The sequence below is a fragment of the Solanum dulcamara genome, chromosome 11, assembly GCF_947179165.1.
Source record: "Solanum dulcamara chromosome 11, daSolDulc1.2, whole genome shotgun sequence".
In the NCBI taxonomy this organism is placed as follows: domain Eukaryota; kingdom Viridiplantae; phylum Streptophyta; class Magnoliopsida; order Solanales; family Solanaceae; genus Solanum; species Solanum dulcamara.
This window is the reverse complement of record NC_077247.1, coordinates 43502536-43529918: the sequence shown is the minus strand read 5'-3', so window position 1 is coordinate 43529918 and position 27383 is coordinate 43502536. Positions and strand designations below refer to the sequence as shown.

Below are 27383 nucleotides of genomic sequence, written 5' to 3'. Positions count from 1 at the left end.
TTTTTTAATGAAGAGGGTTCGGATGAACCCCTCAACTACAAATGGGTCCGGCCCTGTTTGTATGTCATTCAATATTAAATTGAAATATGTACTTATCAGATTTAAAGTTCACTTTAGACTATCTTATATAGAGGCCTCTAAAGTAGTAAATGAGAGGAAATACTCAAGATATTGGATCCCATGGATCGGCTACTACTTTACACGTTTTTTTAAAAATATAACTATTAACAAAGGGTTCAATTATAAGTTATACATTATTTTTTAAAAAAAATTATATTTAATGATATAACATACACACAATAATTTATTCTTTTTATTATTTATTAACGTAATACACATGTGCAACGCACATATTCTAAACTAGTACTAATAAAAGCGGAAGGCATAAAAATCATGTGGGAGTGAAGACAAACAAAAAAATATCAAGAAATGTACGTCTTATGTTCAAATCCTGAATATAAAAAAAATTTCGTAGGGAGCACTTCTCTAAATGGGCCCTACTCGGAAAAAAAGGCAAACAAAAGGAAAAAGTGACATTTGTCACAAAAACCAAACATAAAATGACCACTTCAATTCCTAATGACCACTTCAATTCCTAATGGCCATCGTTTTTCATAGATCGAGAAAAATGAAAGGAACACAATTTCCATCCTTACACAGAAACACCTTTTTAGTCTTCCTGTTGATCCACTTATCAATTTTTCCATCCTATTCTGCCATAACCATTAAAGAGAAAGAAGCTCAGCAGCAGCAAGTAATTGGCTATGGTTACTCAGTCAAATCTGTGGCTATAGATTATTCCACTGGAAATTCACTTTTTGCTAATCTTCAGCTCATCAACAACTCTTCTGTTTTTGGGACTGATATTCACAACCTTATCCTCATTGCCAGGTTATTTTTTCTGTACTTTTTATTTTTATTTCAAATTGAAATTATCACGTAATCAGGATGTTACACTGTAGTAGTAGTAGTAAAAAATTAGAAGGCAAAGTCTCTGTTATTGTGAATTCCGTCACTAGACAGATTGCTTTGACATTTCATCAACATTTTAAATAGTTTAAAAATATTTTAAATTATTAATTTTTCTCGAATTTCATATCATAATTATCCATTATTTTCTTTAGTTATTTAAATCATTACTATTTTTTATCAAATATTTGTCCCAATTAATATCAGGCACATATAGACAGACCCATTTAGTTTTGAGATGTGCTTTAATAAAAAAAATGATAGTTGAAAGTTGAAATTCAAACAACAAAAAAAATTAAATAGATAAATAATACAATGAATACATAACGCAATTTATTTAATCTTTTAAGTTGGGAAATGCAACTAATAATATTTTATTTCTACTATAAGTCCAGTTCTAATAGTTATTATATGTATCCTTAAGTTTCTCCGAAGTTTATTGATATCCATATCTAAACAATAATTTTGCTTAGTTTAAATAAATTAACCTTATGAAAAAATTTGCTTAATTTGTTTTCTTTCTCCCTCGTTACAGTTTGGAAACAAACGACCGTCTCCGTATACGAATAACTGACGCTAACCACCAACGATGGGAAGTGCCGGAAGAAATTCTCCACCGTCCACCACCGCCGTCGCCGCCGTCAACTTCCCACTCCTCATCAGAAAACCACTCCTCAACCACCCTCTCTAACACAAACTCAGACCTAGAGTTCACCCTTCACAACACCACCCCATTCAGCTTCACCGTCCGCCGGCGCTCCACCGTCGATACCCTTTTCGACACATCACCGGAGCACCAAAACCCCGACACATTCCTCATATTCAAAGATCAATACATACAGATATCCTCTTCACTACCACCCACCAGAGCCAACCTTTATGGCCTCGGAGAGCACACGAAAAGCTCTTTTAAGCTAGCACACAACCAGACTTTGACTCTATGGAATGCCGACATTGGGAGTTCCAACGCGGATCTTAATCTCTATGGATCCCATCCTTTTTACATGGATGTCCGGTCGTCGGCTCCGGCGAAGGAAACGGCCGCCGGAGTTAGTCATGGGGTTTTGCTTCTGAGTAGCAATGGCATGGATATTGTGTATACGGGTGATAGGATTAGTTACAAGGTGATTGGAGGGTTAATTGATTTGTATTTCTTTGCCGGACCTTCGCCGGAAATGGTGGTGGATCAGTATACTCAGATTATTGGTCGTCCTGCTGCTATGCCATATTGGTCTTTTGGTAACGACTTCTTTTTTTTTTTCTTTTTCTGTTCCTGTTTTTCGTTTTGCATACCTCGATTAATTCCACAATTAATTAAGAGGAACCTAAGACATACATGTGTAGGAAGGCATTGAATAGAGCTTAAACTATGATCTACGAGCATATCTTATGTCGGTTGCATTGCTCAGCCTAGATAACCTGCCACTAGTTCTTAGTGAGGACAATGGAGGATCATTTTCTTTTTTTTGATAACTGTGGTATCCGGATCAGTTTGTATACACCTCGATTAATTTCACAGATTATCTGCTACCTCACACCAATGTAGGTACCGGATAACTTTTTCCACCCAAACTTGGGCATATCGAAAGAAATCATCTAGTATTTTTGTAGGATCATTTGCTTGTGAAAGGGAAATATGAAGTAAAATTATACATTTAGTTAAAGGCATATTGTTTACTATAAGTTGCCTCATTCTCAAAGACGGCGTTGCTTTGATCATTGTGCTGAACTTCGCATGTGAAAAGGGTGTGAAGAAGAAATTTAGGAATTCTAAATTCCTCCACCCCTGTCATTCCTATACTGATCACTGTATAGATCAAAGTTGAAAATGTTCTGTTCGATTCTCAGCTTCTAACTACGTTCTTTAGGAAACAGCATGAAAACACTCTCACATTTCAGAGTAATGGTATTGATATGATATAGGTTTTCACCAATGCCGGTGGGGCTACAAGAACATTGATGATGTTGAACTGGTAGTGGATAGTTATGCAAAGTTTAGGGTACCTCTGGAGGTTATGTGGACTGATATTGATTACATGGATGGTTTTAAGGACTTCACACTCGATCCAGTTAACTTCCCATTGGAAGGGGTGAAATCTTTTCTCAGGAAGCTTCACCAGAATGATCAAAAATATGTACTAATTGTAGATCCAGGTAACTTCTCTCTGTCAGCAAGTCTTAACAATTTTCCATTTACCTAATAAATTAGATAAGAGTACAACTCATCATCATGTTAGAAGTGTTATTTTGTTTTTCTTTCGTTTTACTGCAGGAATTAGTATCAACAACACATATGACACCTATAGGAGAGGTCTGGAAGCAGATGTCTTCATCAAACGCGATAATATGACCTATCAAGGGGTTGTTTGGCCAGGGAATGTTTATTATCCTGATTTTCTAAATCCAGCTACTGAAATATTTTGGAGAAAAGAAATTGAGAAGTTCCAGGATCTCGTACCTTTTGATGGCCTCTGGCTTGACATGAATGAATTGTCAAACTTCAATACTTCCCCTCCTACACCATCAGCTACCTTTGATGACCCTCCCTACAAGATAAACAACTCTGGCGATCACTCGCCCATCAATTATAGAACAGTTCCAGCCACTTCTACACATTTTGGTAATACAATGGAGTATAATGTCCATAACCTTTATGGATTACTTGAATCCAGAGCCACTTACAATGCTTTGGTTAATGTCACGGGTAAAAGGCCATTCATTCTTGCAAGATCAACTTTTCTTGGCTCTGGCAGATACACATCACATTGGACTGGAGACAATGCTGCTACCTGGAAGGATTTGGCATACTCCATTCCTACTATCTTGAACTTTGGATTGTTTGGAATTCCAATGGTTGGAGCTGATATATGTGGTTTTTCAAGTAACACTACAGAAGAGCTTTGCCGACGCTGGATTCAGGTAAATTCATGCTTGGAGGTTTGTCAATAATGCCGCCTCCACTTCTCTCTCTCCCCCTAAAGCTATTACTTTACTCCAATGTTAATAGGCATGATATATGTGGTCTTCCAAAAAACACTGTTACATGATAAAGTTTAATGAACCAAAGTTGTTTGTCTTAAATAGTATGCTTTAAAATTGTGTTTAAGAAAAGTTAAAGCATGTGTCTTATCTCTCAGTTTGACTAAATGGCTAATTTGATGCCGTAGACGCAGAATATTATCATACTATTAGGAGCTCTTTTCGCCTCGACTTCGTAGTAATTGAGAGAGATTGGCTTTACGCAGCTTGGAGCATTCTATCCATTTGCAAGAGACCACTCTGAGAAGGACACTACCCCCCAAGAGCTCTATAGTTGGGATTCAGTTGCTGCAGCAGCCAAGAAAGTCCTTGGGCTCCGATATCAATTACTTCCATACTTTTACATGCTTATGTATGAGGCCCATACAAAAGGGACTCCCATTGCAAGGCCCCTCTTCTTCTCTTTCCCTCGAGACGCCAACACATTTGATATCAGCACACAGTTCCTTCTCGGTAAAGGTGTCATGATCTCACCTGTACTTGTGCAAGGAGCAACCTTAGTTGATGCATATTTCCCTGCTGGAAACTGGTTTGACCTCTTCAATAACTCTCACTTCGTGAGTTTGAATCAAGGAACATATATGACACTTGACGCACCACCAGATCATATAAATGTACACGTTCATGAAGGGAACATATTGGCCATGCAAGGGGAAGCAATGACAACACAAGCTGCTCAGAGGACTGCATTCAAGCTCCTTGTCGTGCTGAGCAGCAGCGAAAACAGCACAGGAGAACTATTTGTGGACGACGACGATGAGGTGCAAATGGGAAGAGCAGGAGGGAGGTGGACGTTAGTCAGGTTTAAGAGCAAAATCATTGGCAATAAAATTGTGGTTAATTCAGAGGTTGTGAATGGACGATACGCTCTGGATCAAGGATTGGTCCTTGAAAAGGTGACATTATTGGGATTGAAAAATGTGAGAGGATTGAAGGGCTATGAGCTTGTTGGATCACACCAGCAAGGGAACACAACAATGAAGGAAACTATTGAACAGAGTGGAGAGTTTGTTACTATGGAAATCTCAGGGATGTCAATACTGATAGGGAAGGAGTTCAAATTAGAGCTATACGTTAGTACTTAACAAATGATTTAAGTTGTATAAGCTGATGGTATAAAAAATTCTTATATTATCAATGCAGTTAACTTATTACTATTTTTACCAACTTACCAATTAATGTTTATTATTAATATTAATAGGGAAAAGGCATAAATTCTCCTATGAAGTTGTAACGAAAAGTCAGTTACACACTTAAACTATCATGACGACCTATTACACACCTAAACTACCTAAAGGTGAATTTATTACCTCCCTGAAATGTATAACCACTCTCATAGTGTGTGGTGTATTACACTCACTGCTACGTGACGCCATGTCAGCGCTACGTCAGAAATTATAATTTTTTATGTTTTTTTCTTTTCTTTTTTTTATTAATTAACTTTTTTTTATTAACTATATTTTATACTAATTAACTCCAAATTAATTATTAACCACTCAACCGATTTTTAATATTTTTTTCTTTTCTTTTCTTTATTGATTAAATTTTCTTTTATTAACTATATTTTATGCTAATTAACTCCTAATTAATTATTAACCACCCATCCGACCTTCCCCTTCCAAACCCCAATCGTCTTCTCCACCAAAATGGAGAGAAGAATTCTTCTTCTTCTTCTTAATGAGTTTTGAAAGAAAAAAAATCAAGATTCAAAATGTCCCGTAAATGGAGGTGGGTGTGAAGAAGAAGAAGAAAAAAAATCAAGATTCAAAATGAAAGTAAATGGAGGTGGGTGTAAAGAAGAAGAGGGTAGGTGGGTGTGAAGAAAAAGAGGAGAGTTGGTGTGAAGAAGAAGGGATGTGGGGTGGGGTGATTTTATTTTTTGATTTTTTTTTTACTTATTGGGTTTGTGACGCACTGTTCTTTTTTTTTCGCCACTCAGTTGTAGGGGGTAATAAATTCACTTTTATGTAGTTTAGATGTGTAATGGGTCGCCATGATAGTTTAAGTGTGTAACTGATTTTTCGATACAACTTCAGAAGGGGATTTATGCCTTCTCCCATATTAATATTTGCACGTCTTTGTTTCTTTTTGAATATTATATGGATGATATGATCCGCAAGGGCCATGATTGGAAATTGTTTGATCGTTTTTCTCTGATGAAGAGTCGAAATAGACATCACTTAATTGTATAAATACTTTTGTACCATCAATTAGTGGAGGAGCTAGAATTTTCGATAGGGGGGTTTAAAATCTCAAAAGGTAGACATACGAACTGGCCGAAAGAGGTTCGACATCTATTATTTATACATAAAAAGTTATTTTAATCATGTATAAATAATATAATTTTTCACCGAAGGAGGTTCATATGAATCCTTAGCCACCATGTGGTTCCGCCGCTGCCATCAATGTATAAAACCTAATTCTGTGATAAAAATTAAAAGAGAACTATAGGTTTTTCATTTGCTAAAGGAAGAGGGTGTTTGATTCACCTTATCCAGTACATAGATACTAAACATAAAAAGCCATTAAGAAACATTGCCTCGTTAATTATTAACGTTACTTACTTTAATCTTCTTCTTTTTTTTGAGTACTTTAATCTTCTTCTTTTTTTTTGTTGAGCTTTTGTAGCTTTATATGCCTTTATCATATCAAGATTCAAGCTACTGGGTGTGCCCGGTAGGAAGGAAAATGTTTTTTCTAAAAAAATATGTAGGTTTTTTATTTATTTTTTGTGTTCAACAAACAAGCAAAAAATATTATTTTGAAGGCACTTTTAGATAATTTAATCAAATACTATCGAAGAAGGTGGAGCTGGGGTGGTGGGGACGAGGGTTGTGTGAAGTGTTACTCGGTGAAATTTGTTTTTTCTATTTTCATTAGAGAAATCCTATTTTTCATTTTTAAGAAAATTGCTTTTCTATAAAAAAAAATTAAAATATTCGACCAATCAAATATAAGTGGAATTTTGATTGTTCCCCCTCGATAGCTCTGCTTCTGCATCTACAAGGTGTACTTGTTGTGTACAAGGTGTACGTTCCATTTGCGCCTATGACACTAAACTATAACGCCAGGAAGCTTAATTTAACTAAGGATGCGTTCAATATGTGAGGCTAATTTTCTCATGGTTGATTAGTCAAAAGTTTAGAAAATAAGTATTTTAAAAATGAGAAAAACAACTTGATAAAAGTAGGAAAAATGAGTGTTATTCTCCATTTTTTGTGACCACCCTACTCTTTCCATTTTCTTTTTAGGGAAACTATAGAAAATAAATCAATTGTGAAATTATTTATTTGAATTGGATTCAATCCAAATTATTTACCTTAATAGACTCATGACTCAAACTATTTATTCTCTTACTCCACTTTCTTCCTTTTAATTTTATGCATGATGTCAGCATCACTACTTCTCTTTGATACCATCAAAGTATAATATACTTTGATAGTATCAAGTAGTTTCGCTGAAGCACTGTCTCTTCCTTCTTGATACCATCAAAGTGTATATATATATATTCTCGTGGTATCAAACATGTATTTACGCCAATACTCATTTCCTTGTTCCTCTTTGATACCATCAGAATATATTATACTTTGATGGTATCAAACAATTTATCAAGTAGTTTCTTCTTGATATCATCAGAGTATAATATACTCTGATTGTATTAAAAAGGAAGAGACAGTGCTTCAGCGAAATTGTTTGATACCATCATAGTATATTATATACTTTCATGATATCAAATATTAGAGATGGTTAAAAATAAGGGGTATGAAAATAATGAATATCCAATGATAAATAGTTTTCTTTTTGGATATAACAATAATTAACCCTTTCTTTTATCACAAAATATATTTTCTTTGATTTACATTTATTTTCTTTGTAGAATTAAGACACCAAAGTAATATTTGGGTGTCTGGAATTGAAAATATACGACATGTCTTAAGTTTTCTTTATTAGCAAATATTTGGGGTGTATGCACGTGAAAGTTTGATATATCAAGTAACGTTAATGAATAAATTAATTGTACTTTTGTTAACGCAAAATTATTCTTTTTCAACTAAATCAATTTTTTTTTTCCGAACAACTAAATCAACTAAATGACAATATAATGAGTTGATCGCAAATCAAATAATGTAAGCTTTGATGAGTTACTTTGTTTGTGCAAAAGAGATTGTTTTAGTTACTATTTAGACAATTGAATAATATTTTTTTGACCATATTTTTTTTCCAAATACACTATAAGGATTTTGAATTGTTAATTGTTATAAATAGTAGTATTTCTTTAATGTAGTTTTTAAATATGTATATTTTATTTCAAAAAAATGAAGATTTTATATCCAAGTTCACATTAAACATTGAGCCCGTTTGGATGAGCTTTAAGTTGGTCAAAACCAATTTAAAATTCATTTTTAGCTTTTGGACGTGTTTGCCTAATGCTAACTTTAAGCCATAAAGTTCTTAAAGTCAGTCAAAAATGAAAAGTTAGAATTCCTAACTTTTTTTTCTAAGTGCTTAAAGTCATTTTCTTTGACCATGGAAATTACTTTTATATCCCTTATATTTTAACTAAATTTCCAAACTATCCTTTTTATTCTTTTAACACTAAAATTCACATCATTTTCCTCATTTGAGCACTTTTATCCAAACACTCAACTGTTTATTTATAAAAATAATTTTCAGCACTTCAAAATTCTAAAAACACTTCATACATAAAAGTTACTTTTTTTAAGTCCATCCAAACGGGCTCATTAATTAATTTGACCTTCATATTCTAAATCATCCATTCCTTGTCATTAGAGTTCGTTGTCGCTTTAGTTGGCCGCCCAAAAATCTATGTTGTTGATCGTCATACACACAACATACATTGAAAAATCTACGCTGCTTCACTAGATATCGTCATACATACAATATATACTTCACATACACTTTTTACATATTCTTTGCATATTGTTGACCTCCCATACAACTGGTCAACATTATGCACATATAGTTTGAAAACACATATATTGAATTTAGTTAGCTACACATACAAATGATGTTTTCATATTTATACATATAAATCCAGCTTCTACATTGAAAATATATACATACACATACATCCAACTTCTAGTTTGAAAACACATATATACATATACAATGGTTGCCCCCCCTCCTTTCTTTCTATCAGTCTTTTGAGCTTGAAAGAAGAAATGAAATGGGCGGGCGAAATTACGTGAGAGAAAGAATCTCTTGGTAGAGTCTAGTCCCCCGGAGGACAGAATAACACTGACGAAGTAGTGAGTTAAGTGAGAGGCTAGAGTCAAAGGCGCACAGACTAAATGAGCGAAGCCTTCGCTTGATCACCGAACCGCCAGTCTTAACTTTTCAAAATAGTAAGAAGGGAATTGAGTTGAGCACCCGTTTCTTCTTATTAGTCAGATAAGTTTGGAACCATCATATACTTACAATCAAACACTTATGTATTCACACGATTTCAATTAGAATTAGATTTTATATACGCCCATGATATATTTTGCCACTTTTTAAAAGGAAAATGATATTTCATTATGAAAAACAAATATAATCTCATTATATTTATGTTAAAAAAAACGATTAAGTCAGTCGTTTGGTACATAAAACAAAATGAAATATTCTAGGACTACGTTATGTTTTTAATTAATTATAAGATAAATTTAATCACAATCTTAATCTTAGAATAAATTAGATGCATGATTATAATTTCACAATAATTTTATTCGCTAAGCAGACAATCCCCTAAGGGGACGACCTTTATCATTTTTCTCGTCTCCTTTTGCCCCCATAAGTTTTCGTAATTCTCACTTCTCCCCCCAAGGTGTTTCCTCCTTGCTGTTTCCTTTTGGTGGCACTTTCCTTTTCTCCATTGCAGACAGCGCAGATCCACCTTGGTCTCAAAGTTTCAACACAAATACCCTAATTCTCTCTATCTCATTGAGTTCCATTTGAGATCACACACACTTTTACACTATAGTTACATACATATATGGTCCTAAGATCTTCTTGAGAGCAACAAAAAATGGATTCTCAGTCGTCCCGTTCTTCGGGAAGGTTCGAAAGTAGTCCTTCTACTATCAACAATACTCCATTCTTGACCAAATCAATTTCCGATGCTAGCAGCAGCAGCAGCCCCCATAGCCAGAGCTTAGCCTCCATTCTCAACAACCCACATGCCGGAAAATCCGATGGGTTCTGGTGGTGGTCCACTTCATCATCTATCCCGACACCCGACTTCCTACCTTTATCAACTCTACCCAAACCCGGATCCGATACCCGGGTCCTCGATTTCCAATCCTATCTCTCTTCCATATCCGACCCATATGCTCGTTTCCACGACATTCAACAGCACGCGAGGTTTGAGTCACTGGAAGATCAAGATGACCAAAATGCCCTCGTTGCTTGCTTGAAGGAAGTCCCCGCGCTATACTTTAAAGAGGATTTTGAGTTAGAGGATGGTGCTACTTTTAAAGCTGCTTGCCCTTTTAGGACCACTGCGGAAAATTTGGTTACGCAGGAGAAGCTATCACAGTATTTGGATGTAGTGGAATTGCACTTGGTTAGAGAGATTTCCTTGCGATCAAATTCCTTTTTCGAGGCACAAGGTCAGTTAGAGGATTTAAATTCGAAGATTGTTGAGGGGTGTGATAGGATAAGGGAATTGAAGGAGACTATAAGGCTCTTGGATGATGATTTGGTGGGGTCTGCTAGAAAGGTACAGGAGTTGAATGTTCAGAGGAGTGAATTGATTGCCCACCAGGACAAGTTGAACCTTATACTTTATGTTAATCAAGCTCTATCAACTCTCAAGTTGGTATGTACTGATTTCTTTAATATTTTGCCATTATGTATATCTTATGTTGGTTGCTTGTCTAAATTCTGTGAACAAAATGATATAAGAACTTGGGAACATTTGTTGGGATTTCTATGAATTAAGTAAGGAATGTGAATAGACCCAATTACAGCAGAAGGTTTTATCTACTGATATAGAGTGAAGCTGTTGCAACTCATGCTTTGTCATAAAAGTAGCTGTTTGTACAAGGCTGATAGAAATAGGTATTGAAGAGCATTGTTGTTTTTGCTTTGTTGTCGAAAATACTATTGGATCCCTGTAGGAAAGTAAAGGTATTATAGGATTCACATTTTTTTTTACAAATATAGCTGAGATGACATTGTGGAATTACAGCAAGCAAGTTATGAGGTCTTATTTTTTCAGCAACCGCCTGGTAGAAAAGTTAACTATTCTTCTGGCAATTTGAATTCTTATGATGGTGAACTTGGTCTTTTACATACAATCTCATACCTTTGACCCATGACCCATGACCCATGACCTATTAGAGTATTTAGCAGACACATTTAGTTCGTTTTGATATCCTGTCCACAAATGCATATAAGACTATAATTCTCAAAAGGAAATTGCGTATAAGACTATACAGAACCTTTGCTTTCTTATTTTAAGACCAAAAGGAATATTGCCTACTTTGTACCCTATTTCGTAACTCATTCAATACAATTCATTTGAGTAGTGAGGTAGAATGATACACTGATAAGCATCAAATGGGTGCTCATCCCTTCTATGATTATAAAGAAATGTTTGATCATTCAATAACAATTGGAAGGCTAGAGCAAAGGCAATTCATAGATGGAAAAACATACATAAAGTAAAAGGATCTTAAAAATGTATTCTTTGGTTTGTGAGAAGCTAAAGTTAAAGGTGCTCATCATAATGAATTTTTTGAGAAGTCCCTAAATGATACCTTTATAGCATTAATCTCAAAGAAGTATGGAGCAGAGGAGTGAAAAGACTTTAGACCGATAAGTTTGATAGGAGGAGTGTACAAAATCATCTCCAAACTTTTTGCTGAAAGGCTTAAGACTGTTATGGGAAAACTGGTGGATGAGCACCAGATGACTTTCTTGCAATGCAGGCAAATCATGGATGCAACTTTATTGGCTAATGAATTGGTGGACTCTAGGGTGAAGCAGAAAACACCAAGAATTCTTTGTAAACTTGACATTGTGAAGGCCATGGCCATGTCCACAGGGCCTTCTTACTTGAAATACTAAGAGACATGTTTTTTTTGCATATCCAATGTGATCATTAATGTAAGTACCGAGATACGGTGAGCCTATGTCACCCTTTCTATTTATATTAGCCATGGAGGGCCTTAATGACGTGATCCGGAAAGCAAATGCATATGGGTGGATGAAATGTTTTTGTGCCCAGACAATTAGGGGCAATGATATGGAATTTACACACCCCTTCTATGATTCTCTAGTTTTTTATGATGCAGAGGTGGTACAAATCAGATATTAAAGGACAATCCTAACCATATTTGAAGGCATCTCTGGATTACATTTTAACTGACACAGAGTTTCCTCTACCCAGTCAATCAAGTTGATGATATGCAAATCTTAGCTGAGAACCTAGGCTGCCAAGTAGCTTACGTACCTACAAACTACCTTGGAATACCATTGGGAGCAAAAAACAAGGAGCTAGAAATTTGGAGTGAAGTGTTGGAGAGATGTGATAAGAAGCTAGCAAGATGGAAGCGTCAATACCTATCTGGGAGGTAAACTGACACTTATAAATTAGTGACGAACGCCCTCCCTACATATATAATCAGCTTGTTCCTTATACCCAGAGCATTGAAAGGAAGATCAATCAACTGAGGAGGGCTTTCATCTGGAAGGAAGCAAGGAGAAGAGAGGATACAATCTGGTGAAGTGGGATGTCTTAACGCTTAGCAACAATTAAGGAGGTTTGGGCATAAAGAACCTTAGTCTACTCAGTGCTAGTCTACTTCAGAAGTGATATGGAGATTTTGCAATGAAGATACGGTTTATATGGCTTTATGGAGAAGATTCATTACACATAAATATGGGCTATTGAATCACTGGACCACTGAGGAAGTTTTGGGAACTTTTGGTTGTAGTGTGTGGAAAACTCCAACTTCAATACCAACATGTCCATCAAAGTGGGAGATGGTATGAAAACAAATTTTTGGATGAGCACTGGATAGGAGAAGACAGTCTTAAAGCTTTTTTCTCAGACCTAAGCCTACTAAAAAATGCCACCGTCTCTCAGATGTGAAGCCCTCAAGGATGGGACCTAATCTTCAAAAGGGCTCTAAATAATTGGGAAGTTGATAGAGTAGCAAGTATGCTTCGGTACTGAACATTTTCTCAGGCACTTTCATTGGTCCAGACAAACCAATTTGGAATCTGCATAGCAAGGGAGTCTTCATAGTAAAGTCTTGCTACTAGAGAATGAATAATAACCAATCGTTGATAGTGATTTGGCCTTGGAAGTTAATTTGAAAGGTCAAAATTCCTCAAAAAATCTCTTGTTTTGCATGGTTGGTGATTAGAAGAGCTCGTTCAACTCATGAAGTGTCACAAAGAAGAGGTTTACACCTTTTGCTCAAGGTGTCCTCTATGTGGTCAAGAAGCAAAGATCAATGGCCATTTGTTGTTGTACTGCAAAACAATTGTAAATTTGTGGACTATGTTCTTGTGTATACTAGTTGTGAGTTGGGTAACGCCCAAGACTACCTTTGAAATTCTAAACTGGAAATGAGTTGGAAGGAGATGGGCAAAGGAAGACTGGTGGAAGAATATCCCAGCATGCATTTTGGTGGACAATAAGGAAGGAAAGAAATGCAAGATGAATTGCCTCAGCCTTTTGTATTTGTTAGAATAGGAATAGGAATAAGAATAATATATACAAACAATCCTACTTAGAATAAGAATAAGAATATGAATAGTATATAGAATCCTACTTGGAAAATGATTGTAATTTAGTGTCCTAGTTGGAAAAGGAGTCTAATATAGTGTCTATAAATAGCGTGTCAATGTAGATACACAATTCACATAGTATCAGAGCCTTGGTTGAAAATCAAAAAAAGCTTCCGCTGCCGGCGGGCGGCTATAACCCATATATGCCGCCCGTCCGGCCATTGGCTATGTTAACAAAAGTAGGGCCACAATATATGCATGAACCCCATATTCAGGGGAAGAAAACTTAATTCGAGAGGTCACCGTATGTCAATTTTCAGGGACTTTCTAGATTGTTTTGTGTCAACCTCGTATCGGTCAATGTTTGTGTAGCACTGTGCATCATTCCGATGACTACTTTCTCATATTTGATTTGTGTAGCATCGTGCATCATTCCGGAACTACTTTCTCATATCTGAGCTGCATAGCGCTGTGTCTTTTCAGTGACTCCTTAGATTTGATTTGCGTAGTTCCATGCGTCTTTTCGGTGGCTCCTCAAATCTGATTTGTGTAGGTCGTGTCATCATTCTGACCCTACTTATATAATTCTCTTTTTCAGTAGGGTCGTGCCATCATTCCAACCCTATCCATATAATTTTACTTCTCAGATTGTGGCCACTTCCAGCCATCAAATCTAGTAATTCGGCGTACGAGCATGTTCCAACTAGTTTTACTATGAATTTCTTGTTTGAGATCTACTCATATCTTGATTTCGTGACGATCCACATATTTTGTACTTGATTTCGAGCACTTTCCAGTGACCATTGCATTGTTTCCGACAGATATGAGTTTTCCAGCAGTGTTTTCTTTTTGTTTTAGATTTACTTTTGCCAGAAAGAGTAGGTATACTCAGATATTTGGACTAGATTACATTGATTATTTCTTAATTGTGGCTAAAGTAACATATGTCCGCCTTTTTCTATCTATGGTTGTCGTTCTCCATTGGCCTTTTAATCAGTTGTACATTAAGAATGTTTTTCTCCATGGTGATTCGATGAAGAAGTCTATATGGAGCAACTATCTGGTTTAATTGCTCAGGGGGAGTCTGGTAGCCTTTTATGTCGATTGTGTAAGTCACTTTATGATCGGAAACAATATTCTCAAGCTTGGTTTGAGAAGTTCAACAATGTAATTCAGGAATTTATCACTTGTGTTTTATTGACATTATGTATCAAATCTAGTATTTCATGAGAAGACCAAGCATATTGAGATTGACTGTCGATTTTGTGAAGTCAAGTGATAACTTGTAGATATCTCATCAAGCCCCTCATCTGTCCTCTTATTAATCACATTTGTAACAAGATAGGTACATATAACTTGTATGCACCAGCTTGAGGAGGAGTGGTAGAATATGAATAGGAACAAGAATAATATATACAAAAAATCACTTAGAATAGGAATAGGAATATGAATAGTATATAGCATCCTACTTGGAAAAGGATTGTAATGTAGTGTCCTAGTTGGAAAAGGAGTTTAATGTAGTGTCTATAAATAGCGTGTCAATGTAGATACACAATTCAATAATATTCTTCTCCAATATTTCTCACATTATTATTAGTGTAAACAAGATAAGGTGGGGAAGTAGAAGTTTTAGTGACTTCACAGGGAAAAGGTAAAGTTTGTAGATATTATTGAGGATGATGCCCTCTGCCCCCTGTGGGTTGTAAGTTCCCACCTCATCATTTTTTGTTTTAAAAAATTTAATGTTTCAGTTTTATCTTCCATATTGACAAGTTACTGATTTTTCAGACCTTCTGTTTTTTTTTAATTATATTAATAATAACTCTTGTTCAAAAGTTACTGGGCTATTGAATGGTTATTATCTGACACATTCACATATTTTATGCAGCTTGTTGCATCTGCAGATTGTGCTGGAGCTTTAGATGTTATAGATGATTTACAACATTTATTGGTATGTACAGAAGTCTTTTTATTTATCTGCTCATTTTAGGTTCTTAGTTTCTTCTAGGCGTTGAACACTACCTAACTAGTTTTTACCTTGATCAACCTCTGAGTTCACTGAGGCTAAACTGGTCGCTATCCCTTTCTGTAGTTTGAAGTTGGAATATAGCAAACTGTTTTGTGGTCCAATTGGTTAATATCTTTTCTTGTTTATAAATAGAGCTATTTGGTTAATATGCTTCAATGAAAAATATTTGGCACAGCTATATAGATTGTCTGTTGCAAAAATCTATTATAGCAGATGAAGCTGTTATGACCTTTGTACTTACTGCAGTGTCAATGTCCATTTATGCTTAACAGGATGGAGATGAATTAGCTGGTCTACATTGTTTCCGTCATGTTCGTGACCAGTTAGCCGCTTCAATTGATTCCATTAACAGGTTAGACTATTCGGATTGGATTTATGAGTAGGTTTCACATTATTGGAAGAATACCTTTACGGTGTTTGAGTCTTGATAATGCTAAATGAATTAAAGCTTAACCACTGTTTCCATTTGCTGTAGCAAAATGTGATGGCTAATATCTGCTAATATCTTTATTGAGGCAGTTGTGCTAGTAATACCCGTTTCTGATTCTGTTGGATCAATGATAACATCCAGAAAAAAACTATTATCTCACGTGTATTATGTAGTGACCAAAGTAGTTGTTTTTCGTTTTCTTTGCTCATAGGACTAACCAAAGTGTCCAGTTTGCATAGATGATTGTTTGGATTTCTTGGATGATATGTTGTATGATACTTATTTTGTAAGTTTATAGAGGGGTACAAACTGTTTTCTGATACAGAATAAAGAAGTAATTCATTTTATGTTTCTGTTTCCATTCTTGAGTTAGTTCGATAAAATTCTAACAACTAACATGTTAAATTTATTTAATTAGCTAAAATACCTATGCTTAGGGCATAACCATCCAGTGCACTAGTTTGTTGCTAATTCCATCCAATCTATTGATTACGAGTTGTATTTCCACATTTTGGCAGCAAAATGTTACCATTCTACTGAAACAGTGCTCCACTATTTTATATTTCCTTTAATACATCTTTTGAACTTAGGATCTATAATACCACTCTATTCTCAAAGTAAACTTTAGTACAATGTATTGTAACTTACCGGATCCAGTCTTGTAGCATTCTTTCAGCAGAATTTATGCGTATATCTATACACGGAACTGGCAATGGGGATGCTTCAAGTACATCAAAATTCAAAGTGCAGGCGACAATTACCATGAATGGAGAAGGCCATGAAGTAAGCATGTTTTTATGTACTTGTCTACTGATGTACTTGGTTTAGATATTTTCAGTGTACGGATCAAATTGAGATAATTGCTACACTTTTGGAGAAAATAGCGGTACTAGACAGTTTAGATGAAAAATAGCTTTACTCTGTGTATATAACCTGTTGAAAAGATGATTTGAAGATAACATTGAGTTTAAACTTTAAGAACTTTTTTTCTGGGTACTGGTACTCTCTTTCTATTAGCAGTAGGATGTTTTTCAGGAAAACGTTTCCTGTAATTTGCTAAGTAGCAAGCACCTTTGCAAGCTCTTGAAATGTGAAGGGATGCATGTGATTGTCAGAAACAGAAAATGAAACAAAGAAATGTCAAGGGATGTAGGCGATGTTTCATTTAGATAGCTGGTGGTTTTGTCTAAATTATCCTCCACACTACTGTTCTTGCCTAAATATATTTTCAAGATGCCTTCTATAAGCCCTTGTCCACTGTAAGAAGCGAAAATCTATTACTCCTATAACCTTACAACACCTACAAAATCATGATTCGCAAATGTAATAGTTCCCTATTTGTCTTTGCCAACCCCAACTTCAGTCATATCTCTTTTTTCGGATGGGTAAAGGGTATTGTATTAAAGAGCAGCAAAACTGCTAGCAATTATTTACAGATGAAAGCCTCATTACAAGTTGTGTAATAAACTCAAATAGTCAACCACGACGTCTGTATCATTAGCTATTGCCATGTTTCACCCAACTTCAGTCATTCCCTTTTACTGCAAATTTCCTTTCTTTTGGATGAGTTTAATTTCCTTCATCTTTGGGATCCTTCAAACTAATGCTTATTTTCAACCTTTGTTCCCCTCCTGAAACAAAAGAAAAAAAAAGAGCTATGAAGTAGGAAGGAAGGGGATAAGAGGCTTGTACTACTTGAAGTAGGCCATTTCCATTTACGTGGAGGAAGGTGGACAGGTCATCAGCAACTAAGGATGATGTCTCTAAAGCTAAAAAGAACAAAGCAGCTTTGATGCATGATTACCTGCTTACCATCAAAGGCTTGTGGTTTAATGCACTTAAGTAATGCTCTGGTTCACCACCATATTGTCTAATGAAAAGTGTTAAAAGTAACAAATTAATCTCTTATATCTTCTTTGCATAGATCTGAGTTGTGGTACTTGTCTGGTGTGGAAGTTCTCCTGTTAGCGCCTTAGCTGTATCTGTCCTATTTGGTTCATGAAACTAGTTTTTGAAGGGCTAGAAAGATAATGGACGATATTTTAAGTGTCTAAATCTTCTAAGTTGTATCTTCTTCAGTTTGGCATTGGGGTATAAATGTTTCTGCTGATATGGTAATAAGTTCCATGCATGATTCTAAATGTAATTTATGTTTTTTCTGTTGCTCAGTGTTCTAATTGTTGAGGGAATTTCTTTCTTGTTCCTTTTTAATCACCCTTTAAGTCAACTGTATCTATGAACCTAGTCATCATGCTACTCAACGACCAATCATCTGAACATTGACGTTATGTATGCAGGTTAAATTGGACGAAGAAGACTCATGTAATTTGCGAGACCGGCTACTTCCTTTTGTTATTGGGTTACTTAGAACTGTGAGTATCTCTATTTTTTCAATGAGTAACGTTGGTATTCACTTGTTTTGTAAAGTGTTGGTGGCGTAATGATTTTCTTTGGGTGGTAAATGGTGATTGTTGAATGCCATGTCATGATCATAATCATGCTCCCTGTCAAGTATAGAAAACAAAACACCCTCAAAGAGATGCAGAATCACTCTTTCTCAGAGTTAGGTGAATGGTACTATTCGAGCTAAAATATGTGTAGGTTTGGATGGGATTATACTCCTTAAGTGTAAATAAAGAAATGAATAATTTTAATTTTAAGAGCTGAAGTATCGAGGTTAGAGGTGTCATTATCCAAATAGAGCAGTATCTTGTCGAGAAAATTTGGCTTGACATTGATTTTATCATTCTCAATAAATAAATAATATTGGCTTGACATTGATTTTATTCCAAATTCTCTACTTTTGCGTGTATGAGATCTGATGTAATGGGCTGGCCATGGTTTAATCACTTGCAGCAGTGATACAATGCTAAGTGGAGTATCTATATTTTGTGGAAGTAACAAGTGTTGGTGAATATTGTCTTAATTTATTATTTATGTACTTCAGTTTAGAAGAGAATAATGGAGGAGGAGCATAGCTGAAGATCTATGAAATAGTGATTAGTGAATAGAGAGGACTACAATCCCTTTCGCCCCTCTTATGTTCCATTTTCTGTGTTCTTTTGATTGACTAATTATTGGTCATCAAATTGACTGAACATCCGTGCCAATCGGCTGCAATTTATGCCAAATGAAACAAATTTTATTCTGGGTTGTTTTGTAGTTGTAAAGTCTATATATATGTTTTCCTTCAACATTTTTAGAGTGTTTGGAATTTATATGATTTTTGTAGTAAAATATTTGGTCATGTTTGACTGTTGTAATATCCAGGCAAAACTCCCTGCTGTATTGAGAATATACCGTGACACTCTTACGGCTGATATGAAAACTGCCATTAAGATGGCAGTGGAAGAACTGCTACGGGTGCTTGGTGCCCAACCTATGGATTCAGATTTTGTTGCAGGAGAACGAGCAGTTGATGCTGATGGTGGGTTTATATTATTAGGTTCACATCTCATTTTTATAAGAAAGCTTCAGATGCAAATGAATTTGGTGTGCAAAAGATTGGTTCTTTTTTCCCCCCTTTTCTTGTAAGAAAATAGAGTGCTGTAAAAGATGGCTAAGGATTGGTGATGCAATTTCATCATTCATGCAAAGGAGTGGGCTGATCGATTTGATGCTATAGTTCCTGATGTCATTTATATGCTGACTCAGGTGGAAGCTCATCCCTTGCCAGTAGATTGAGAAGCCTGTCGCCTGAATGTTTTGTTCATCTTTTGAAGGCTGTTTTCCTGATAGTGCAGGTAATGTGTACCTCACTGTATCTTTTCTTTAATCGGGATTATGCTGCAATTATGATATGTTACTTTCCTTTTATTCCTTTGAATAATTAAAAAAAAGGATTTGTATGTCGATGTAGGGATTAGTGGAAGATCTAGGGGATTTATGTTTTGATGACCTCTAGTATGCCTAATTAAATTGGAAAAAATGGACATGAATAGAACGGAAAGGATATAGAGGATTCATATGGTTGATTCAACTAGTTGGGGATTACGGCCTACTTGATTGGTTGATTGATGCCACACAATATGCAAGGGGTAAGTTAACCTTTTATTGTAAGGCGTGGTGCCCCCCACGCCTTTACGCATTTGGTTTCTTCGAAATTTTTGTTATCCCGTTGGAAATTTTGATGAAAAAAGTTGCCCTTTAGGCTCTGGACCCAAAGCGGTCTTGCTTCAAGTTAGGTGAACATTTTTAGTCAAAAGCCATGGTAAAACCATTTGGTCAGTGTTACATGCACTATTTTTTTTTGGAACTGGCAACATTTGTATTTAAGTCGGTTCTTCGGTAGTACTGGAAAAACCATATTTACAAATAAGTAGAATGGAAGTAAAATCTACCCAAAACCTGAACCAAAATCTATATGGACCCTAAAACTTCTATGATTGGCTCAGTCTTCTTGGAGTAGACATTTGTACACCAAAAACAGAACAACAAAATACACTTAGGCTTGACTTCCTGCAGGTTGTTGTTCCTATTCTCAAAACATCTATCATTTCTCTCTCTCCATAGTCCACCATATACAAGCAGGGATCATCCTCCATCTTTCTCTGTTTGTATCCCCAACTCCAGCCACCTCCCAACTGAATAGAGTCTCATCAATCTTGCTAGGCATACTCCAGGAGATGCCTCTGAGATTAAGGAAAATCTGCCACAGTTGTACAGTAATGCTGCTATGTAGGAAGAGATGTCTCACTGTCTCTGTGTCCTTACCACATAAGGAACATCTGTTGCACAGAGAGATACCTCTCTTAGCAACATTGCCCAATGTCAAAACTGCTTCATTGGCTAGTGACCAAGTAAAACATGCCACTTTGTGTGTCACTTAAATCCTCCCAGATTTGCTTCCAAGGCCATTTGAAGTCTTGGTTGCCACTAAGACTTATCTGTTTGTATCCTTCCTTCACCTTGTAACTACCTTTGTTGTGCCCATTCCACGATAGATAATCCTCACTTGTTTGTGTACCTTGAAAATTCTCCAGAACCTTATAAAATTCAAGTATTCTGGGAATTTCCCAATCATTCAGATTTCTTCGTTACATGCACTATTTTTGTGATGTATAAAGCCTCTTTCTAATTAAATGATCTTTGCAGACCATTCTTCATCTATTTCTTTTCCATCTTACATTCCAGACAGGCCTCAACTCTTGCTTCATTGAATATTCTCGTCTTCTTTTTTTTTTTGGTAGAAAACAAATATCTCTTTTAATGTCAAATTAGTTGAGCCTTAATTAATGTCAATTGATTTAGCCTTCTCTTTTAATGTCAAATTAGTTGAGCCTTAATTAATGTCAGCTGATTTAGCCTTATCATGAATCTGCGCTATTTGATGGGACTCATTCGATTTGAGCCTTAAGCTCTGATCGAGTATAAATTGCTCTTGGTCTCAGTTGCTTCCTGAATCCTTTTTTTTTAACTGGTAAGATTTCAACATTAAGGGCATGCTGGCCACTACGAAAAAGTGTCGATTACAAGCTTCCTATCAAACCTACAATCTGATCTGTATCTATTATACACAGCTGTTTACACCAAAAAAGTAAAGGTACTACACAATTCCATTTGACCTTGTGTATGGAATTGGATCTATCTTTCAAAAGATCCATTCCTCCCCTTCGAAACTGACCACCATATACATTTAGAATCATGCTAGGCTTGCTGTTTTTGTTCTTACAATTTCATACTTTTTTGTAAAGGGGTTTTCAGTACTACCTAAGTACTGGTTTATAATACATATTGTTACCTACTCAAAAAAAACAAACAAACCCCACCATCTCCTCTGACACTTGCTGCCTTCTCTCCTTACCCAGCTCTTTAACAGCTCTGATGTATGTTCTGGCATTGTCCAATTCAGATTCGTAATGCTGAGGAACAAATTCCAGATTTGCTTGGTGAAATTTTAATGCAAGAAAAGGTGGTTGTTTGTTTCTCCTGTCAAATTTCACAAAAAGCATCTAGGGACCAGTTGTCTACCCTTCTTCTGTAGTCCTTCCTGTGTTAAACAAGCCCTCTTTATCACCAGCCAAGTGAGACATTTCACTTTTGAAGGAATGTCCCCCTTCCAGAAATAGTTCCATGGATCTCCAGCCATCAATTGGAGACCTCTTCTGTAGGCACTGCTAACTGAGTAAATCCTTATTTATTGAATTTCAATAAATTGATTTGCATGGCAGATAGGTTTCATTCTGTGGGTGCCGCTACTCTAACTGCTGGTAACGTCCTTTCCAAGATCTTTTTCCTTTCGATTAAAAGCTAAAGTTCTGCAATACTGCTTCTGGCTTATAAGAGTATGAAAAGGTAGAGTTGTCTACTGGATGGATTAAATAGTTGTTACTGTTTGTTCTGCATGTAATTATTCCACGAGATTATCATACTTATTGAACAAGGTTCATAGTCTCAGTGACGAAATATTACTAGTCATTGTAGGCCATTGAGTGTATATGGCTTCTCATTTCAGATTTAGTGCCATATAATTTTAAAGTCTCTTAATTTGTACCAACTACAGTTGTCCTGCTTGGGTTTTACATTCTTAACAAATTCTATATTATCTTGATTCTCTGTTAAATATTCATTTGGCGGATGCACATGAAGTAGATACTATTAGATTTCCTCAGTTCATTATAAGCATCGTAAAAGAACTTAGGTTTTGCCCCTCTTTGTGATGTACATATCCAGTGCACTCTAGGTGCTGGGTATCTCTTCCAAATTTATTACCTAAAATGTGATTCATTTTGTGGGGCACTAATAGTTCACTATATATAGGTGTTTAGTTGGTCTTGGATAGTTGAGATAAAATAAAACGTGTTAAACTAAAGATGAGAAGCCAAATGTATGTGTCATTAAGGACACCCGTCATTTTTGTTTATGTCTGACCCCTTCAATGAATGCCTACTTTCTCTGGGGTGCCAGGACTTGCTGTTCTCATCCAACACTATCATGACAATCCAAAACTTTCCACTAGCATCAGAGCCACAAAATTATAGTTTTTTCTAAGCACGAGAAATGATCATAGAATTTCACATAGAAAATATTTTCCTTGAGAAATGTTGCATACACAACCAAATGGAGATAGTTTTGATCTGGATTCCTGGTTTGTCTTGAATAATTAGTTTCCCATCTGCAGCTGTCTGGAAAAGTACTTTGTGCAATTGTCTTACCAATTTCTGTTTTTGTTCCATCTAATTTGGTATGATATAACTTGATATTTTTCTTTTAGTGAATGCAGGCACACTTAGCACAGGCATCTGAAGTTAAAAGAGCCATTGAGTGGATTTTGTGCCATCTTGATGGCCATTATGCTGCTGATTCAGTTGCTGCTGCAATTGCACTTGGAGCAGCGGCTTCAGAAACAGCTCATGAAACCGACGATCAGGTAAATTCCTCGCTGCAACTTTCTGTGCAAAGGAACACTGCCAAGGTCTCTTCTGCTCATGGGATTGGAAATGATGGTATAACGTCATCGACTTTATCGAGAAATTTCAGGTTATTCACATTTTTGATCCCTTCTTTTAGTTTTTGTCTGTTGGATTTCTCTTTATTTACCAGAAATCTTGCGTCCAACACTTAGAACAATTTTTTCTCCTCAACTACTTTGGTCGTGGCGCCAACTTGGGTGCGATGGGCATTGCGTCGAGGTTGGGTCGATGGTCAGTGTGTTGCACCCCCATTCCCACATGAACACTTAGGAAAATTTCTATACGAGTCTAGGAAAACGTACACAACTTTTTGTATGGCGCTCAGATAGATGAACGGTTCAAAATGTTGGAACCTAGATACGACTACCTTTAAATAGGACATGTAATTTACCCTTAATCTCACAAATTTGATAGTCCGGGTCTAACCACAAACATAAAATGAGTTCAAACTTAACCCGAATTCACGGACTGTTACATTTTACAAGCCTCTGTTGGTAAAACATCAGGATTATTCTGAAATGCAAATTAGGTGATTGATGAGAGACTGTCTGTACTGGATGCTTTTTTAAGTGGGTTAGGGGAGAGCAGAAGCAGTGTTGAGTTTTAAGTTTTACTATCTCTAACTCGACTAGAAAAGATCTATTTCTGGTTGAGGTCTTTAAAGTGGTTGTTTAAAGAAGCTACAAGCTCCTGCTAGTGTTACAAAGAAGTTGGAAAAAGTACAGAGTGATTTTCTATGGAGTGACCCGTGAGGGGAAACAGATTTTCATTTGGAATTAAAGATTTAAGGGTCTTTAATAAGGCACTTTTAGGGAAGTGGTTATGGAGATTTGGGGTAGAGGTAAATGCTTTTGGAGGGGGGTGATTTCGGAGAAGTACGGATTTTTGGAGGGGGTTGTGGGCTATGGAGGAATATATCAAAGGGCTGGGAAGAGTAAAATGAAAATACTTCTTTTCTAGTGGGTGAGGGGAGTAGGGTGAGTTTTGGGGTCATAGGTGGTGTGGAAACAATATTTTGAGTCTCACTTTCCCTAACATGTAGAGGATTTCTTGCCAAAATATAATGTCGATTATACAATTACAGAATATACAAGGGGGAGAAGTCTTTTGGGATTTGAGGTTTAGCAAAAACTTACAAGACTGGGAAGTTGGAAAATTTGAACACTTTGTTGGCTTGCTCCACCTACAAAAAATTCCTATGGATTGTCAGAATGTTTGGAAATGGGAATGCGGGGGGTGGGGGGGTGGGGTGGGGTGGGGTGATGAGAGTCTTTTCTGTAAGTCCTATTATGTGAAGCTTTTGGTGAGAGAGGAGATTTTTTTCCCCACATACCTTGATATTAATCCCTAGAGTACCTAGAAAAGTGTGCTTCACATGGTTAACCACCAGGGGGGTGATCTTGACAGCGGAGAATTTGAGGAAGAGAAAGATTAGTTGTGTTAGTTGGTGCTTCATGTGCAAGAATCAGGGGAAGACGTAGATCATGTACTCTTACATTGCCGGGTCGCATCTTCGTTATGGGGGGAGCTGATGAGATGATTTGGTTTTGAGTGGGTAATACCGAAAACTGTGAAAGAAACAATGTTTAGCTGGGCTTGTAGATGATGGAGGAGGAGATGCAGGGCATGTGAAGTTGCACCTTTAGCACTGATGTGAACCATATGGAGAAAGAGTAAAACAGAGCTTTTGATGGAATCGAGAAAAATTTCGTACACTTGAGAAATAGCCTCTTTTCCTTTCTTTTTTGTGCACCCATGAAGTTACTTTTTGTAAAGATGATTGGGTGGCTTTCGTAGAAAATCATGTATTTTTGTAAGATTTTCTACTGTTTGGTATACTTTTGTATATGGGCTAGTTAATGCTCTTTTGTTAATAATATTCTTACTTCATCTAAAAAAAAAGAAGCTGCTTAGCAAGAATATTTGATTCTTGAATGCTGGTTTCTGTAATTGCATATTAGAACTTTACTGAAAGTGGCAAAAGGTTTCACATTCTGATCAGTAAAGGGCAAAATGGACTGTCTTGTGTTTCAGTTGTTGGCTTCTATTTTTAGCATCTGCATAGTTGTATTTAAAGAATTTCCAAATGTTTATCCCACTACTTTTTCTTTGACAGAGCTGATGTATTGAGAGAGAATGCAGAAGCCGTTTTTGCAGCTTGTGATGCTGCTCATGGCAGATGGGCAAAGATCCTTGGAGTCCGTTCTCCTATCCACCCTAGATTGAGGTTGCAGGAGTTTCTAAATATATATAACATCACTCAAGAATTTATAACGGCTACTGAGAAGGTGAAATGCTCTATTTTTTTTTCTAAATACATACTTTACTGGTTCCGTATTTGTATTTCAGTTGTATTGATGCCTGTTTTGCCAATATATACAGATTGGTGGAAGATTGGGTTATAGTATTCGCGGAACATTGCAATCACAGGCCAAGGCCTTTATTGATTTCCAACACGAATCCAGGGTTAGTTTGTTCTCCAGTTGAGCTTTATCTGTGTCATTGACTCATTGCTTCTTGCGTTTATAGACTGAATGTGTTACTGGTTGATTCAGATGGCAAAGATGAGGGCCATTCTCGACCAGGAAAATTGGGCTGAGATTGATGTCCCTGGAGAGTTTCAGGCAATTGTCACATCACTGTTCTGCTCAGAATCTGAGACCCGTGAACTTGCTGATGAGGTTTCAGCTGATATTGCACCAAACAGCCCTAAGAGGGTCTTGAACAGTGATGGTTCCCTTACGACAGAAGCTAGACCTCAAAAGATATCACAAAATGCAGAGCACACTGATTCTATTCCACTTTCAGGGAGTACACCACAGGTTAGTACTAAATGATTCAGCTGGCAAACTGAAAGCACTAATGCTGATTTTGAAACTAATTTTCTCAGAGCAATGAAACTAACTCAAAAGAGCGTGGAAGATCTTCTACTAGACTGCTTTTCTTCAGAGGTGTTGGGTATCATATGGTTAACTGGTTAGTAATTCCTTTCAATCTGATGAAAGTCATCTGTTCTTTTTCGGTGGAGATGACACTCTCAGATTTTTGTTATTCATTTTTTCTAAATTTTTTCCCCTCTCAATGCCTTCTCTTCTCTGCCCTTGGTGGCTTGGTCACTTAAGTTCGTGAGAGTTAAGACTACTCGTTTAGTGCTATTTCTTATGTGACTTTTTCTTGGCTCTCTCTCTACATGTTGCATTTTCTTTTCTGTATGAAACAGAAAAGAGAACTTATCTGATAAAAGATGTTGTCCTGTTGTGTTTCAGCGGCTTGATTTTGGTAAAGATGTTGTCAGAGTGTATTGAGATGAATAATAATTTACCGGGCCTATCTCCAGAAGTCGTTCACCGTGTTGTCGAAATCCTGAAATTGTTCAATACAAGGACTTGTCAGCTTGTCCTTGGTGCTGGAGCAATGCAGGTCTGTTTTGGTTTCTTGATTATATTTTCTCTAGCTAATTGTTGATTTTTTTTGTGTACAGTATTTATTTGTTTTTGAAAAAAGCTAGTCGGTCAAAGGTATCCACCAAATATGTTCTTGATTTTAATCCCACCTTTATCTCATGAACCAGACACAATATAGAAGTTTAACCCTCTTTATACCTTTTTAATCGTCTTTATCCCTTCATTAGAAGCGGTGCCAGAATTTTTAACTTATGGGTTCTGGAAAGATTATTTGCACATATCAAATGAATTTTTTAACTCAAATACGTGGTTTGAGCCAAAGCTACTGAGTTATGCCTAACCCGTAGCTAAAGTAG

The 27383-nt window shown here is 36.3% G+C and overlaps 2 protein-coding genes across 6 annotated transcripts in view; both read left to right on the top strand.

Annotated features, from left to right (window-relative positions):
- Nucleotides 1-584: 584 nt before the first annotated feature.
- LOC129873951 (alpha-glucosidase-like) lies at nucleotides 585-5163 on the top strand. The gene is made up of 5 exons (XM_055949152.1): nucleotides 585-891; nucleotides 1505-2208; nucleotides 2893-3123; nucleotides 3242-3888; nucleotides 4215-5163. Exons 1-5 carry the CDS (start codon nucleotides 599-601, stop codon nucleotides 5091-5093), a joined length of 2754 nt encoding a protein of 917 aa, XP_055805127.1. The 5' UTR covers nucleotides 585-598; the 3' UTR covers nucleotides 5094-5163.
- A 4610-nt stretch (nucleotides 5164-9773) lies between these two features.
- Nucleotides 9774-27383, top strand: part of LOC129874630 (vacuolar protein sorting-associated protein 54, chloroplastic-like) — a 31362-nt gene continuing 13752 nt past the window's right edge. For 3 of the 5 annotated variants that reach the window (XM_055949947.1, XM_055949946.1, XM_055949948.1), the window contains exons 1-13: nucleotides 9775-10828; nucleotides 15641-15703; nucleotides 16054-16133; nucleotides 16877-16994; nucleotides 18509-18583; nucleotides 19482-19638; nucleotides 19866-19954; nucleotides 23434-23690; nucleotides 25740-25911; nucleotides 26006-26089; nucleotides 26179-26445; nucleotides 26514-26599; nucleotides 26890-27043. In XM_055949947.1, the coding sequence (XP_055805922.1) occupies nucleotides 10037-10828; nucleotides 15641-15703; nucleotides 16054-16133; nucleotides 16877-16994; nucleotides 18509-18583; nucleotides 19482-19638; nucleotides 19866-19954; nucleotides 23434-23690; nucleotides 25740-25911; nucleotides 26006-26089; nucleotides 26179-26445; nucleotides 26514-26599; nucleotides 26890-27043 (2394 nt within the window). In that variant the 5' untranslated portion in view covers nucleotides 9775-10036. Of the gene's footprint in view, nucleotides 10829-15640; nucleotides 15704-16053; nucleotides 16134-16876; nucleotides 16995-18508; nucleotides 18584-19481; nucleotides 19639-19865; nucleotides 19955-23433; nucleotides 23691-25739; nucleotides 25912-26005; nucleotides 26090-26178; nucleotides 26446-26513; nucleotides 26600-26889; nucleotides 27044-27383 lie in introns of all 5 variants that reach the window. The other 2 variants (XM_055949949.1, XM_055949950.1) reach the window with 1 other exon arrangement.

What these genes read in the sequence shown, in the direction of transcription:
- LOC129873951 (XM_055949152.1), top strand. Translation starts at nt 599, where the DNA reads ATGGCCATCGTTTTTCATAGATCGAGAAAAATGAAAGGAACACAATTT. An exon ending in AACCTTATCCTCATTGCCAG is followed by an intron (nt 892 to 1,504) that starts GTTATTTTTTCT and finishes CCCTCGTTACAG; the next exon opens with TTTGGAAACAAACGACCGTC. An exon ending in TGTACTAATTGTAGATCCAG is followed by an intron (nt 3,124 to 3,241) that starts GTAACTTCTCTC and finishes GTTTTACTGCAG; the next exon opens with GAATTAGTATCAACAACACA.